We start from the raw sequence: 12,500 nt of genomic DNA on the forward strand, positions 1-12,500 counted from the left end.
GCATGGATAAACCTCTGTCCTTGTTCTGATATAAAACAATGAGACTAAGGTTCCTGCCCAAATGGCCCACTGTTCACTCATAGGGCCCCTGGTCAAAATCAGTGCACTGTAGGGAGCCATTTGGAACACAGTCCCGGACTAGGGCAGCCAAACATTTAGTCCCTCGTTCTGCAGATTAAAGACAGAGAGAGAGAGAAGAAAGCTGATGACGTCTCCAATTTGTCAGTCAGCTTCCAGGGTCGGTAGCAGCACTTCAACTATTTAAAAAAAATATATTTTTACCTTTATTTAACTAGGCAAGTCAGTTAAGAACAAATTCTTATTTTCAATGACGGCCTAGGAACAGTGGGGTTAACTGCCTTGTTCAGGGGCAGAACGACAGATTTGTTCCTTGTCAGCTCGGGGGTTTGAACTTGTTTCAAAATGTTTCCAGGCAGAGGCGGTCTGTCGTGTGTGTGTGGTGTGTGTGTTTGTGTGTGCGTGCGTCCGTACGTCGGTCTGGTGGGGACCTGGTAGAGGCCTGGTAGGGGCCTGGTGGGGGCCTGGTGGGGGCCTGGCGGGGACCTGGTGGGGGCCTGGTGGGGACCTGGTGGGGACCTGGTAGAGGCCTGGTAGGGGCCTGGTTGGGGCCTGGTGGGGGCCTGGCGGGGACCTGGTGGGGGCCTGGTGGGGACCTGGTAGGGGCCTGGTAGGGGCCTGGTGGGGGCCTGGTAGAGGCCTGGTAGGGGCCTGGTGGGGGCCTGGTGGGGGCCTGGTGGGGGCCTGGCGGGGACCTGGTGGGGGCCTGGTGGGGACCTGGTTGGGGCCTGGTTGGGGCCTGGTAGAGGCCTGGTAGGGGCCTGGTGGGGGCCTGGTGGGGGCCTGGCGGGGACCTGGTGGGGGCCTGGTGGGGACCTGGTAGGGGCCTGGTGGGGGGGGGGGGCTGGTGGGGGCCTGGTGGGGGCCTGGTAGATGCCTGGTAGAGGCCTGGTAGAGGACTGGGGGGGGTTAAATTGTATAAACAGCGCGGAGATCTAAAACAACGCAGCAGTAGAGTCAGAGAGTCATCAGCCAGAACACTGTGTCTGTGAGACAGGCTTCTAAATGATGTCCCAAAGGGCACCCTATTCCCTTCATAGTGCACTACAGCGCCCTGGTCAAAAGTAGTGCACTAAATAGGGAATAGCATTCCATTTGGGATTCAACTCTTAGTCAGAAGGTCATACTAAGATAGCCACTGACAAAGTGTTTCAGAACAGTTGGAAGACAGAGATAGTTAATTATTACACAGATTTCCCCCTCCGAGTCAGTAGCCATAGCAGTACATTGTAATGTATGTTCACTACCAAGCTGTTTTCAATTAGTTCTGAATTAGAGAGGGAGAGAGAGAGAGAGAGAGAGAGAGGAGTGTTATAGACAGAGAGAGAGAGAGGAGTGTTATAGACACAGAGAGAGAGAGAGAGAGAGAGAGAGGGACTTGCTTTGGCAATGTTAACACATGTTTCCCATGCCAATAAAGCCCCTTGAATTGAATTGAATTGAGAGAGTGAGAGAGATAGTGAGAGAGAGAGAGAGGGAGAGAGTGAGAGAGAGAGAGAGAGAGGAGTGTTATAGACAGCGAGAGAGAGAGAGAGGAGAGAGAGAGAGAGAGAGAGAGAGAGAGAGAGGGAGAGGGAGAGAGAGAGAGAGAGAGAGAGGGAGAGGGAGAGGGAGAGGGAGAGAGAGGGAGAGGGAGAGAGACATATTAAAGGTCAGGGTGAATTACCCCCACGGCAACGGGAGACTAGAAATAAGCATGTCTTTGTTAAGTACAACTCCATTTAGGGGTACAATGCAGAGGCCTTCATTTGACCACGAGCTACAGTGTATTGTAGAATGAGAACTTGATCAGACAGGGTCAATACTGTATTGCTGTTGGTTAAATAGGACTGAGTAGTTCTATTTGTCCCTGTGTTGATAACTCTACTTTAAATCTATCTCTAGACTGCGTGGTGTTTGTGTGAGTGTAGTGCGTGTCTGTGCGTGTGTGTTCGAGTAGAGTTGTTGTTTTGTTAACGACTTTGTAAAGATGCGTTCAACTGAAGGAACCTTGCTAGCCGATTTGTGATATCATAGGTTTTCTGATATAGGGTAGAGTACAGATCTAGAATGAGACTCTATTTCTATGGAGTAGAAGACCATGATGAGACTCTATGGAGTAGAATACCATGATGGGAATCTATGGAGTAGAATACCATGATGGAACTCTATGGAGTAGAATACCATGATGAGGCTCTATGGAGTAGAATACCATGACAAGGCTCTATGGAGTAGAATACCATGATGAGGCTCTATGGAGTAGAATACCATGATGAGGCTCTATGTAGTAGTGAACAGTGAATAGACTCTATTTCTATGGAGTAGAATACCATGATGAGGCTCTATGGAGTAGAATACCATGATGAGACTCTATTAGTAGAATACCATGCTGAGGCTCTATGGAGTAGAATACCATGATGAGGCTCTATGGAGTAATGAACAGTGAAGAGACTATATTTCTATGGAGTAGAATACCATGATGAGGCTCTATGGAGTAGAATACCATGATGAGACTCTATTTCTATGGAGTAGAATACCATTAAGAGGCTCTATGGAGTAGAATACCATGATGAGACTGTATTTCTATGGAGTAGAATACCATGATGAGGCTCTATGGAGTAGAATACCATGATGAGATTCTATAAAGTAGAATACCATGGTGAGGCTCTATGGAGTAGAATACCATGATGAGACAATATTTCTATGGCGTAGAATACCATGATGAGGCTCTATGGAGTAGAATACCATGATGAGGCTCTATGGAGTAGAATACTATGATGAGACTATATTTATATGGAGTAGAATACCATGGTGAGGCTCTATGGAGTAGAATACCATGACGAGACTCTATGGAGTAGAATACCATGATGAGACTCTATTTCTATGGAGTAGAATACCATGGTGAGGCTCTATGGAGTAGAATACCATGATGAGACTCTATTTCTATGGAGTAGAATACCGTGATGAGACTCTATGGAGTATAATACCATGATGAGACTCTATGGAGCAGAATACCATGATGAGACTCTATGGAGTAGAATACCATGACGAGACTCTATGGAGTAGAATACCATGATGAGACTCTATTTCTATGGAGTAGAATACCATGGTGAGGCTCTATGGAGTAGAATACCATGATGAGACTCTATTTCTATGGAGTAGAATACCATGATGAGACTATATTTCTATGGAGTAGAATACCACGATGAGACTCTATTTCTATGGAGTAGAGTACCATGACGAGGCTATATGGAGTAGAATACCATGATGAGGCTCTATGGAGTAGAATACCATGATGAGACTCTATGGAGTAGAATACCATGATGAGACTCTATTTCTATGGAGTAGAATACCATGGTGAGGCTCTATGGAGTAGAATACCATGATGAGACTCTATTTCTATGGAGTAGAATACCATGATGAGACTCTATGGAGTATAATACCATGATGAGACTCTATGGAGCAGAATACCATGATGAGACTCTATGGAGTAGAATACCATGATGAGACTATATTTCTATGGAGTTGAATACCATGATGAGACCTTAATCTTTTCTTTTTATTGTCCAGTCTGAGAAATGGCTTTTTCTTTGCAACTCTTTCTAGAAGGCCAGCCTCCCGGAGTTGGCTCTTCACTGTTGACGTTGAGACTGGTGTTTTGCGGGTACTATTTAATGAAGCTGCCAGTTGAGGTCTTGTTAGGTGTCTGTTTCTCAAACTAGACACTCTGATGTACTTGTCCTCTTCCTAAAGACCCTACCTTACCTTAGTCTCTGGGTAGATGTGGTGCAGCTGGGGATAGGCCTCAGAGATTAGATCCTCCTCTTCCTCCTCCTCCTCCTCCTTCAGTCTGTCTCCCCAAGCTCTGCAGGAGACACTTAAGCTTTGACCTCAACTGACTGTCTATCACTGTCTATCACTGCGGTTGTCCTAAAACTAGATGATGAGACTCTATTTCTATGGAGTGGAATACCATGATGAGACTCTATAGAGTAGATTACCATGATGCGACTCTATTTGTATGGAGTAGAATACAATGATGAGACTCTATTTCTATGGGGTAGAATACCATGACGAGGCTCTATGGAGTAGAATACCATGATGAGGCTCTGTTTCTATGGAGTAGAATACAATGATGAGACTCTATTTCTATGGAGTAGAATACCATGACGAGACTCTATGGAGTAAAATACCATGACGAGGCTCTATGGAGTAGAATACCATGATGAGACTGTATGGAGTAGAATACCATGACGAGACTCTATGGAGTAAAATACCATGACGAGGCTCTATGGAGTAGAATACCATGATGAGGCTCTGTTTCTATGGAGTAGAATACAATGATGAGACTCTATTTCTATGGAGTAGAATACCATGACGAGACTCTATGGAGTAAAATACCATGACGAGGCTCTATGGAGTAGAATACCATGATGAGACTGTATGGAGTAGAATACCATGACGAGACTCTATGGAGTAAAATACCATGACGAGGCTCTATGGAGTAGAATACCATGACGAGGCTCTATGGAGTAGAATACCATGACGAGGCTCTATGGAGTAGAATACCATGATGAGACTCTATGGAGTAGAATACCATGATGAGGCTCTATGGAGTAGTGAACAGTGAAGAGGCCACTCCAGGATGCTGGCCTTCTAGGCATAGTTCCTCTGTCCAGTGTCTGTGTTCTTTCGCTGATCTTAATCTTTTCTTTTTATTGTCCAGTCTGAGAAATGGCTTTTTCTTTGCAACTCTTTCTAGAAGGCCAGCCTCCCGGAGTTGGCTCTTCACTGTTGACGTTGAGACTGGTGTTTTGCGGGTACTATTTAATGAAGCTGCCAGTTGAGAACTTGTGAGGCGTCTGTTTCTCAAACTGACACTCTAATGTACTTGTCCTCTTGCTCAGTTGTGCATCGGGGCCTCCCACTCCTCTTTCTATTCTGGTTAGAGCCATCATCATCTTTACCATCATCCTCTCTATCATCATCCTCTCTTTCATCATCCTCTCTACCATCATCCTCTCTGCCATCATCCTCTCATCCATCATCCTCTCATCCATCATCCTCTCTACCATCATCCTCTCTACCATCATCCTCTCTCCCATCATCCTCTCTAACATCATCCTCTCTAACATCATCCTCTCTTCCATCATCCTCTCTTCCATCATCCTCTCTACCATCATCCTCTCTACCATCATCCTCTCTACCATCATCCTCTCTACCATCATCCTCTCTACCATCATCCTCTCTACCATCATCCTCTCTTCCATCATTTGTTTAACTCTTTTCCTTATGACGTTACTGTTGTTATGTTCTCCTAAACAGGAAGCTGGCTAAGAAGCGTAAGGAGACGTTGAGCAGTACTCGACAGGAGATGACAGTGATGGTTAACTCTATGGATAAGAGTTATACGGAGCAGGGGACAAACTGCGACGAGGCCTTGTCGTTCATGGACACTCACAGCCAAACCCTCAACACCAGGAGTGAGTGTACTCTCACACTCAATGGCCGTAGCGAGTGCACCCTCGCCGTCAATGGCAGAAGTAAGTATTCAGGAGTATTCAGGAGTCCAGGTTGCCCTATACACACATATATATATATATATATATATATTATGTTTACAAAAGTCCATTTGGTTTTCCTTATATAAAAACATTGTATATGAGTGCATGCAATTTTACCCTTGGCCTCAACGTCTATTCTGACAATCTTTAGTAAATAGCCTGGTACTGATAGCTGTCTGGACTTCTCTCCTGTCTAGTGGTCACTGGTCAACACATGCAGCCGCTCACCAGCCCTCTTAATCTCATTTACTTAATGCCCATGAAATTGACTTCAGTACAGCTACTAAACCTAAAACTGCACACAGTTAATAGCAACACATAACCATAAATAACATACAATCCTACAGCACCTCAGTCTCTGATTAGACCTAACAGCTCAGTCTGTAGGTTAGCTTCTCTCCAGCCCCCTTATAATCTAATGTAAATATATCTAATTATATATCTAATGATATATCTAATGTAGACCTATCTAATGTAGGTCTATGTAATGTAGATATATCTAATTATATATCTAATGTAGGACTATCTAATGTAAATATATCTAATGATATATCTAATGTAGGCCTATTTAATGTAGATACATCTAATGTAGATATATCTAATGTAGACCTATCTAATGTAGACCTATTTAATGTAGATATATCTAATGTAGACCTATCTAATGTAGACCTATTTAATGTAGATATATCTAATGTAGACCTATCTAATGTAGACCTATTTAATGTAGATATATCTAATGTAGATATATCTAATTTAGGACTATCTAATGATATATCTAATGTAGGCCTATTTAATGTAGATACATCTAATGTAGATATATCTAATGTAGACCTATCTAATGTAGACCTATTTAATGTAGATATATCTAATGTAGACCTATCTAATGTAGACCTATTTAATGTAGATATATCTAATGTAGATATATCTAATTTAGGACTATCTAATGATATATCTAATGTAGGCCTATCTAATGCCCATGAACTTGGTTTCAGTACAGTATGAACTGCAGCAACAGCAACCCTACACACCTCAGTGTCTTAACATCTAACACGCTACAATCCTTATGCTGATGTTGACTTCAATACAATAAGTACAGCTACATGGGTAGCTAATGACAGCATCTTACCCTGACATCACCCTAAATCCTAATAACAAAACCTAACCTAAACCTAAAGACCCTACCTTACCTTAGTCTCTGGGTAGATGTGGTGCAGCTGGGAATAGGCCTCAGAGATTACAACCTCCTCCTCCTCCTCTTCCTCCTCCTTCAGTCTGAGTCCCCAAGCTCTGCAGGAGACACTTAAGCTTTGTCCTCAACTGACTGTCTATCACTGTGGTTGTCCTAAAACTGATGAAGTCCTCATCCCTCTAATATTGCCTTGTTCACACCCCTCCCTCTCTGTCCAAAGCCTCTGTCCACCGTTATCTCTGTCCCTTTCCCAGTAATATTGCCCTACGGTCCTTGTCTCTCCTGTTCTAAAGCCTGAGCCCCCTGATTAAAAAAACCCAATCATATTTAATTTATTTCACCTTTATTTAACCAGGTAGGTCAACTGGCCTACCTGGTTAAATGAAGGTGAAATAAACATGTTTTTTTTTTTTTTTTTAAATCAGGGGGCTCAGGCTTTAGAACAGGAGAGACAAGGACCGTAGGGCAATATTACTGGGAAAAGGACAGAGATAACCGTGGACAGAGGCTTTGGACAGAGAGGGAGGGGTGTGAACAAGGCAATATTAGAGGGATAAGGACAGAGGCTTTGGACAGAGAGGGAGGGGTGTGAACAAGACAATATTACTGGGATAAGGACAGAGGCTTTGGACAGACAGGGAGGGGTGTGAACAAGACAATATTACTGGGATAAGGACAGAGGCTTTAGACAGACAGGGAGGGGTGTGAACAAGACAATATTACTGGGATAAGGACAGAGGCTTTAGACAGACAGGGAGGGGTGTGAACAAGACAATATTAGTAAACGTAAATTATGTTGTCCTACTGTTCTTGTCCCTCCTGTTCTCAAAGCCTGAGGTCCCCTAATATTGCCCTCCTGTTCCCAAAACCGGTCCAGAAGACCCTTCACCTCAGTTGTTGACTGTCTATTGGTGTCATTTAGATGTCTATATTAGATGGTGTTAGTCATCCCTGTAACTACATCCTCTGGCCCTAGATGGTGTTAGTCATCCTCTGGTCCTAGATGGTGTTAGTCATCCCTGTAACTACATCCTCTGGTCCTAGATGGTGTTAGTCATCCCTGTAACTACATCCTCTGGTCCTAGATGGTGTTAGTCATCCCTGTAACTACATCCTCTGGTTCTAGATGGTGTTAGTCATCCTCTGGTCCTAGATGGTGTTAGTCATCCTCTGGTTCTAGATGGTGTTAGTCATCCTCTGGTCCTAGATGGTGTTGGTCATCCTCTGGTTCTAGATGGTGTTAGTCATCCTCTGGTCCTAGATGGTGTTAGTCATCCCTGTAACTACATACTCTGGTCCTAGATGGTGTTAGTCATCCCTGTAACTACATCCTCTGGTTCTAGATGGTGTTAGTCATCCCTGTAACTACATCCCCTGGTCCTAGGAGAGGTCTGTGACATGGTGTTGGTACTAGATGGTGTTAGTCCTAGGTGACATGGTGTTGGTCCTAGAGGGTGTTGGTCATAGATTACATGGTGTTGGTCCTAGATGGTGTTGGTCTTAGATGGTGTTGGTCCTAGATGACATGGTGTTGGGTCTAGATGGTGTTGGTCCTAGATAGTGTTGGTCCTAGATAGTGTTGGTTCTAGATGGTGTTGGTCCTAGATGGTGTTGGTCCTAGATGACATGGTGTTGGTCCTAGATGGTGTTGGTCCTAGATGACATGGTGTTGGTCCTAGATGGTGTTGGTCCTAGATGGTGTTGGTCGTAGATGGTATTGGTCCTAGATGGTGTTGGTCCTATATGGTGTTAGTCCTAAATTGTGTTGGTCCTAGATGTTATTGGTCCTAGATGGTGTTGGTCCTAGATGGTGTTGGTCCTAGATGACATGGTGTTGGTCCTAGATGGTGTTGGTCCGAGATGGTGTTGGTCCTAGATGGTGTTGGTCCTAGATGGTGTTGGTCCTTGATGGTGTTGGTCCTAGATGGTGTTGGTCCTAGATGGTGTTGGTCCTAGATGACATGGTGTTGGTCCTAGATGGTGTTGGTCCTAGATGGTGTTGGTCCAAGATGACATGGTGTTGGTCCTAGATGACATGGTGTTGGTCCTAGATGACATGGTGTTGGTCCTAGATGGTGTTCGTCCTAGATGAGATGGTGTTGGTCCTAGATGGTGTTGGTCCTAGATAACATGGTATTGGTCCTAGATGGTATTGGTCCTAGATGGTATTGGTCCTAAGTGACATGGTATTGGTCCTAGATGGTGTTGGTCCTAGGTGACATGGTGTTGGGTCTAGATGGTATTTGTCCTAGATGACATGGTGTTGGTCCTAGGTGACATGGTGTTGGGTCTAGATGGTATTTGTCCTAGATGACATGGTGTTGGTCCTAGATGGTGTTGGTCCTAGATAGTGTTGGTCCTAGATGGTGTTGGTCCTAGATGGTGTTGGTTCTAGATGGTGTTGTTCCTAGATGACATGGTGTTGGTCCTAGATGGTGTTGGTCCTAGATGACATGGTGTTGGTCCTAGATGGTGTTGGTCCTAGATGGTGTTGGTCCTAGATGGTATTGGTCCTAGATGGTATTGGTCCTAGATGGTATTGGTCCTAAGTGACATGGTATTGGTCCTAGATGGTATTGGTCCTAAGTGACATGGTATTGGTCCTAGATGGTGTTAGTCCTAGGTGACATGGTGTTGGTCCTAGATGGTGTTGGTCCTAGGTGACATGGTGTTGGTCCTAGATGGTGTTGGTCCTAGATAGTGTTGGTCCTAGATGGTATTTGTCCTAGATGACATGGTGTTGGTCCTAGGTGACATGGTGTTGGGTCTAGATGGTATTTGTCCTAGATGACATGGTGTTGGTCCTAGATGGTGTTGGTCCTAGATAGTGTTGGTCCTAGATGGTGTTGGTCCTAGATGGTGTTGGTCCTAGATGGTGTTGGTCCTAGATGACATGGTGTTGGTCCTAGATGGTGTTGGTCCTAGATGGTATTGGTCCTAGGTGACATGGTGTTGGTCCTAGATGACATGGTGTTGGTCCTAGATGGTGTTGGTCCGAGATGGTGTTGGTCCTAGATGGTGTTGGTCCTAGATGGTGTTGGTCCTTGATGGTGTTGGTCCTAGATGGTGTTGGTCCTAGATGGTGTTGGTCCTAGATGACATGGTGTTGGTCCTAGATGGTGTTGGTCCTAGATGGTGTTGGTCCAAGATGACATGGTGTTGGTCCTAGATGACATGGTGTTGGTCCTAGATGACATGGTGTTGGTCCTAGATGGTGTTCGTCCTAGATGAGATGGTGTTGGTCCTAGATGGTGTTGGTCCTAGATAACATGGTATTGGTCCTAGATGGTATTGGTCCTAGATGGTATTGGTCCTAAGTGACATGGTATTGGTCCTAGATGGTGTTGGTCCTAGGTGACATGGTGTTGGGTCTAGATGGTATTTGTCCTAGATGACATGGTGTTGGTCCTAGGTGACATGGTGTTGGGTCTAGATGGTATTTGTCCTAGATGACATGGTGTTGGTCCTAGATGGTGTTGGTCCTAGATAGTGTTGGTCCTAGATGGTGTTGGTCCTAGATGGTGTTGGTTCTAGATGGTGTTGTTCCTAGATGACATGGTGTTGGTCCTAGATGGTGTTGGTCCTAGATGACATGGTGTTGGTCCTAGATGGTGTTGGTCCTAGATGGTGTTGGTCCTAGATGGTATTGGTCCTAGATGGTATTGGTCCTAGATGGTATTGGTCCTAAGTGACATGGTATTGGTCCTAGATGGTATTGGTCCTAAGTGACATGGTATTGGTCCTAGATGGTGTTAGTCCTAGGTGACATGGTGTTGGTCCTAGATGGTGTTGGTCCTAGGTGACATGGTGTTGGTCCTAGATGGTGTTGGTCCTAGATAGTGTTGGTCCTAGATGGTATTTGTCCTAGATGACATGGTGTTGGTCCTAGGTGACATGGTGTTGGGTCTAGATGGTATTTGTCCTAGATGACATGGTGTTGGTCCTAGATGGTGTTGGTCCTAGATAGTGTTGGTCCTAGATGGTGTTGGTCCTAGATGGTGTTGGTCCTAGATGGTGTTGGTCCTAGATGACATGGTGTTGGTCCTAGATGGTGTTGGTCCTAGATGGTATTGGTCCTAGGTGACATGGTGTTGGTCCTAGATGACATGGTGTTGGTCCTAGATGACATGGTGTTGGTCCTAGATGGTGTTGGTCCTAGATGGTATTGGTCCTAGGTGACATGGTGTTGGTCCTAGATGACATGGTGTTGGTCTTAGACGACATGGTGTTGGTCCTAGATGGTGTTGGTCCTAGATTGTGATGGTCCTTGATGGTGTTGGTCCTAGATGGTGTTGGTCCTAGATGGTGTTGGTCCTAGATGACATGGTGTTGGTCCTAGATGGTGTTGGTCCTAGATGGTGTTGGTCCAAGATGACATGGTGTTGGTCCTAGATGACATGGTGTTGGTCCTAGATGACATGGTGTTGGTCCTATATGACATGGTGTTGGTCCTAGATTGTGTTGGTCCTAGATGGTGTTGGTCCTAGATGACATGGTGTTGGTCCTAGATGACATGGTATTGGTCCTAGATGGTGTTGGTCCTAGATGGTGTTGGTCCTAGATGGTGTTGGTCCTATATGACATGGTGTTGGTCCTAGATGGTGTTGGTCCTAGAGGGTGTTGGTCCTAGATGGTGTTGTTCCTAGATGGTGTTGTTCCTAGATGGTGTTGGTCCTAGATGGTGTTGGTCCTAGAGGGTGTTGGTCCTAGATGGTGTTGGTCCTAGATGGTGTTGTTCCTAGATGGTGTTGTTCCTAGATGGTGTTGGTCCTAGATGGTGTTGGTCCTAGATGGTATTGGTCCTAGGTGACATGGTGTTGGTCCTAAACTACCACACTAAATTACTACTAAGCTACTAAGATTATATGATTCACATAAATTATATTCATGTTCAATGATTATGTTGAGATTCTATAACTATATAATTGACGATTGTTTATTTTCTGTCTCTAGCTGTGTTGTCCCCTTCCTCCTTCACCCTGAATAAGTCTAATACCCTCAGTTCAACGCTCCCCAAGTCCTACTACCCAGGTAAACACTTTTAAACACACACCATTCTGTTACTATATATTATACTCACGGTAGATAGTAGAGATTACAAGTCAATGGTTGGAAAATAGTACCTAGCGATGAGCTGACAAGAGTGTTTATCTTCTAACCTTTAAACCTAGGTCGTTGTTGGATCAATCATTTCAGTAAACATACTCTTTATGAAGGCTATATTTGTGCCTTTCCATATCAACAGTCCACAGAGTCTCTTTGTGTGAGATGTAATAGTTCTTATGTCTGCGGCTATAAGCCTATATTCTTCTGTCTATTCTTCTTCTAGCCTCGGTCTATAATCACATTCACTGTGCTCTGTTATTTAATTCTTATCTCCTATTCTTTTATTTACCTCTATTTTCTCTCTCTCTTCTTCCTCCAATCTCTGCACTTGTTTTTTTTTGGGGGGGGGGGGTTTATGACCAGATCCCTTTGTGCCAACTGCTATCTTAGGTGAGACAAATCTTCTTTTACCACTATTCTCATTTCCGCTGTGAGTTTTATTATGGAATTTGCCATTTAACTTGCTTATATTTTAAGCCTTTATATATATAAAATATACACACTACCGTTCAAAAGTTTAGGGTCACTTGTCCTTGTTTTTGAAAGAAAAGCTACATTTTTTTAAAACATTAAAATAACATTGA

At 44.2% G+C, this 12,500-nt stretch overlaps 1 protein-coding gene across 1 annotated transcript in view; it reads left to right on the forward strand.

The window, feature by feature from the left end:
* The window catches only part of LOC139386493 (receptor-type tyrosine-protein phosphatase mu-like), a 474,202-nt gene that overhangs the window by 347,467 nt on the left and 114,235 nt on the right, over window positions 1–12,500 (forward strand). Inside the window, exons 18-20 of the mRNA XM_071132061.1 lie at window positions 5,383–5,600; window positions 11,764–11,841; window positions 12,280–12,306. Of these exons, the coding sequence (XP_070988162.1) occupies window positions 5,383–5,600; window positions 11,764–11,841; window positions 12,280–12,306 (323 nt within the window). The remainder of the gene's footprint in view (window positions 1–5,382; window positions 5,601–11,763; window positions 11,842–12,279; window positions 12,307–12,500) is intronic.

Source organism: Oncorhynchus clarkii, chromosome 28, assembly GCF_045791955.1.
Source record: "Oncorhynchus clarkii lewisi isolate Uvic-CL-2024 chromosome 28, UVic_Ocla_1.0, whole genome shotgun sequence".
Lineage (NCBI taxonomy): Eukaryota > Metazoa > Chordata > Actinopteri > Salmoniformes > Salmonidae > Oncorhynchus > Oncorhynchus clarkii.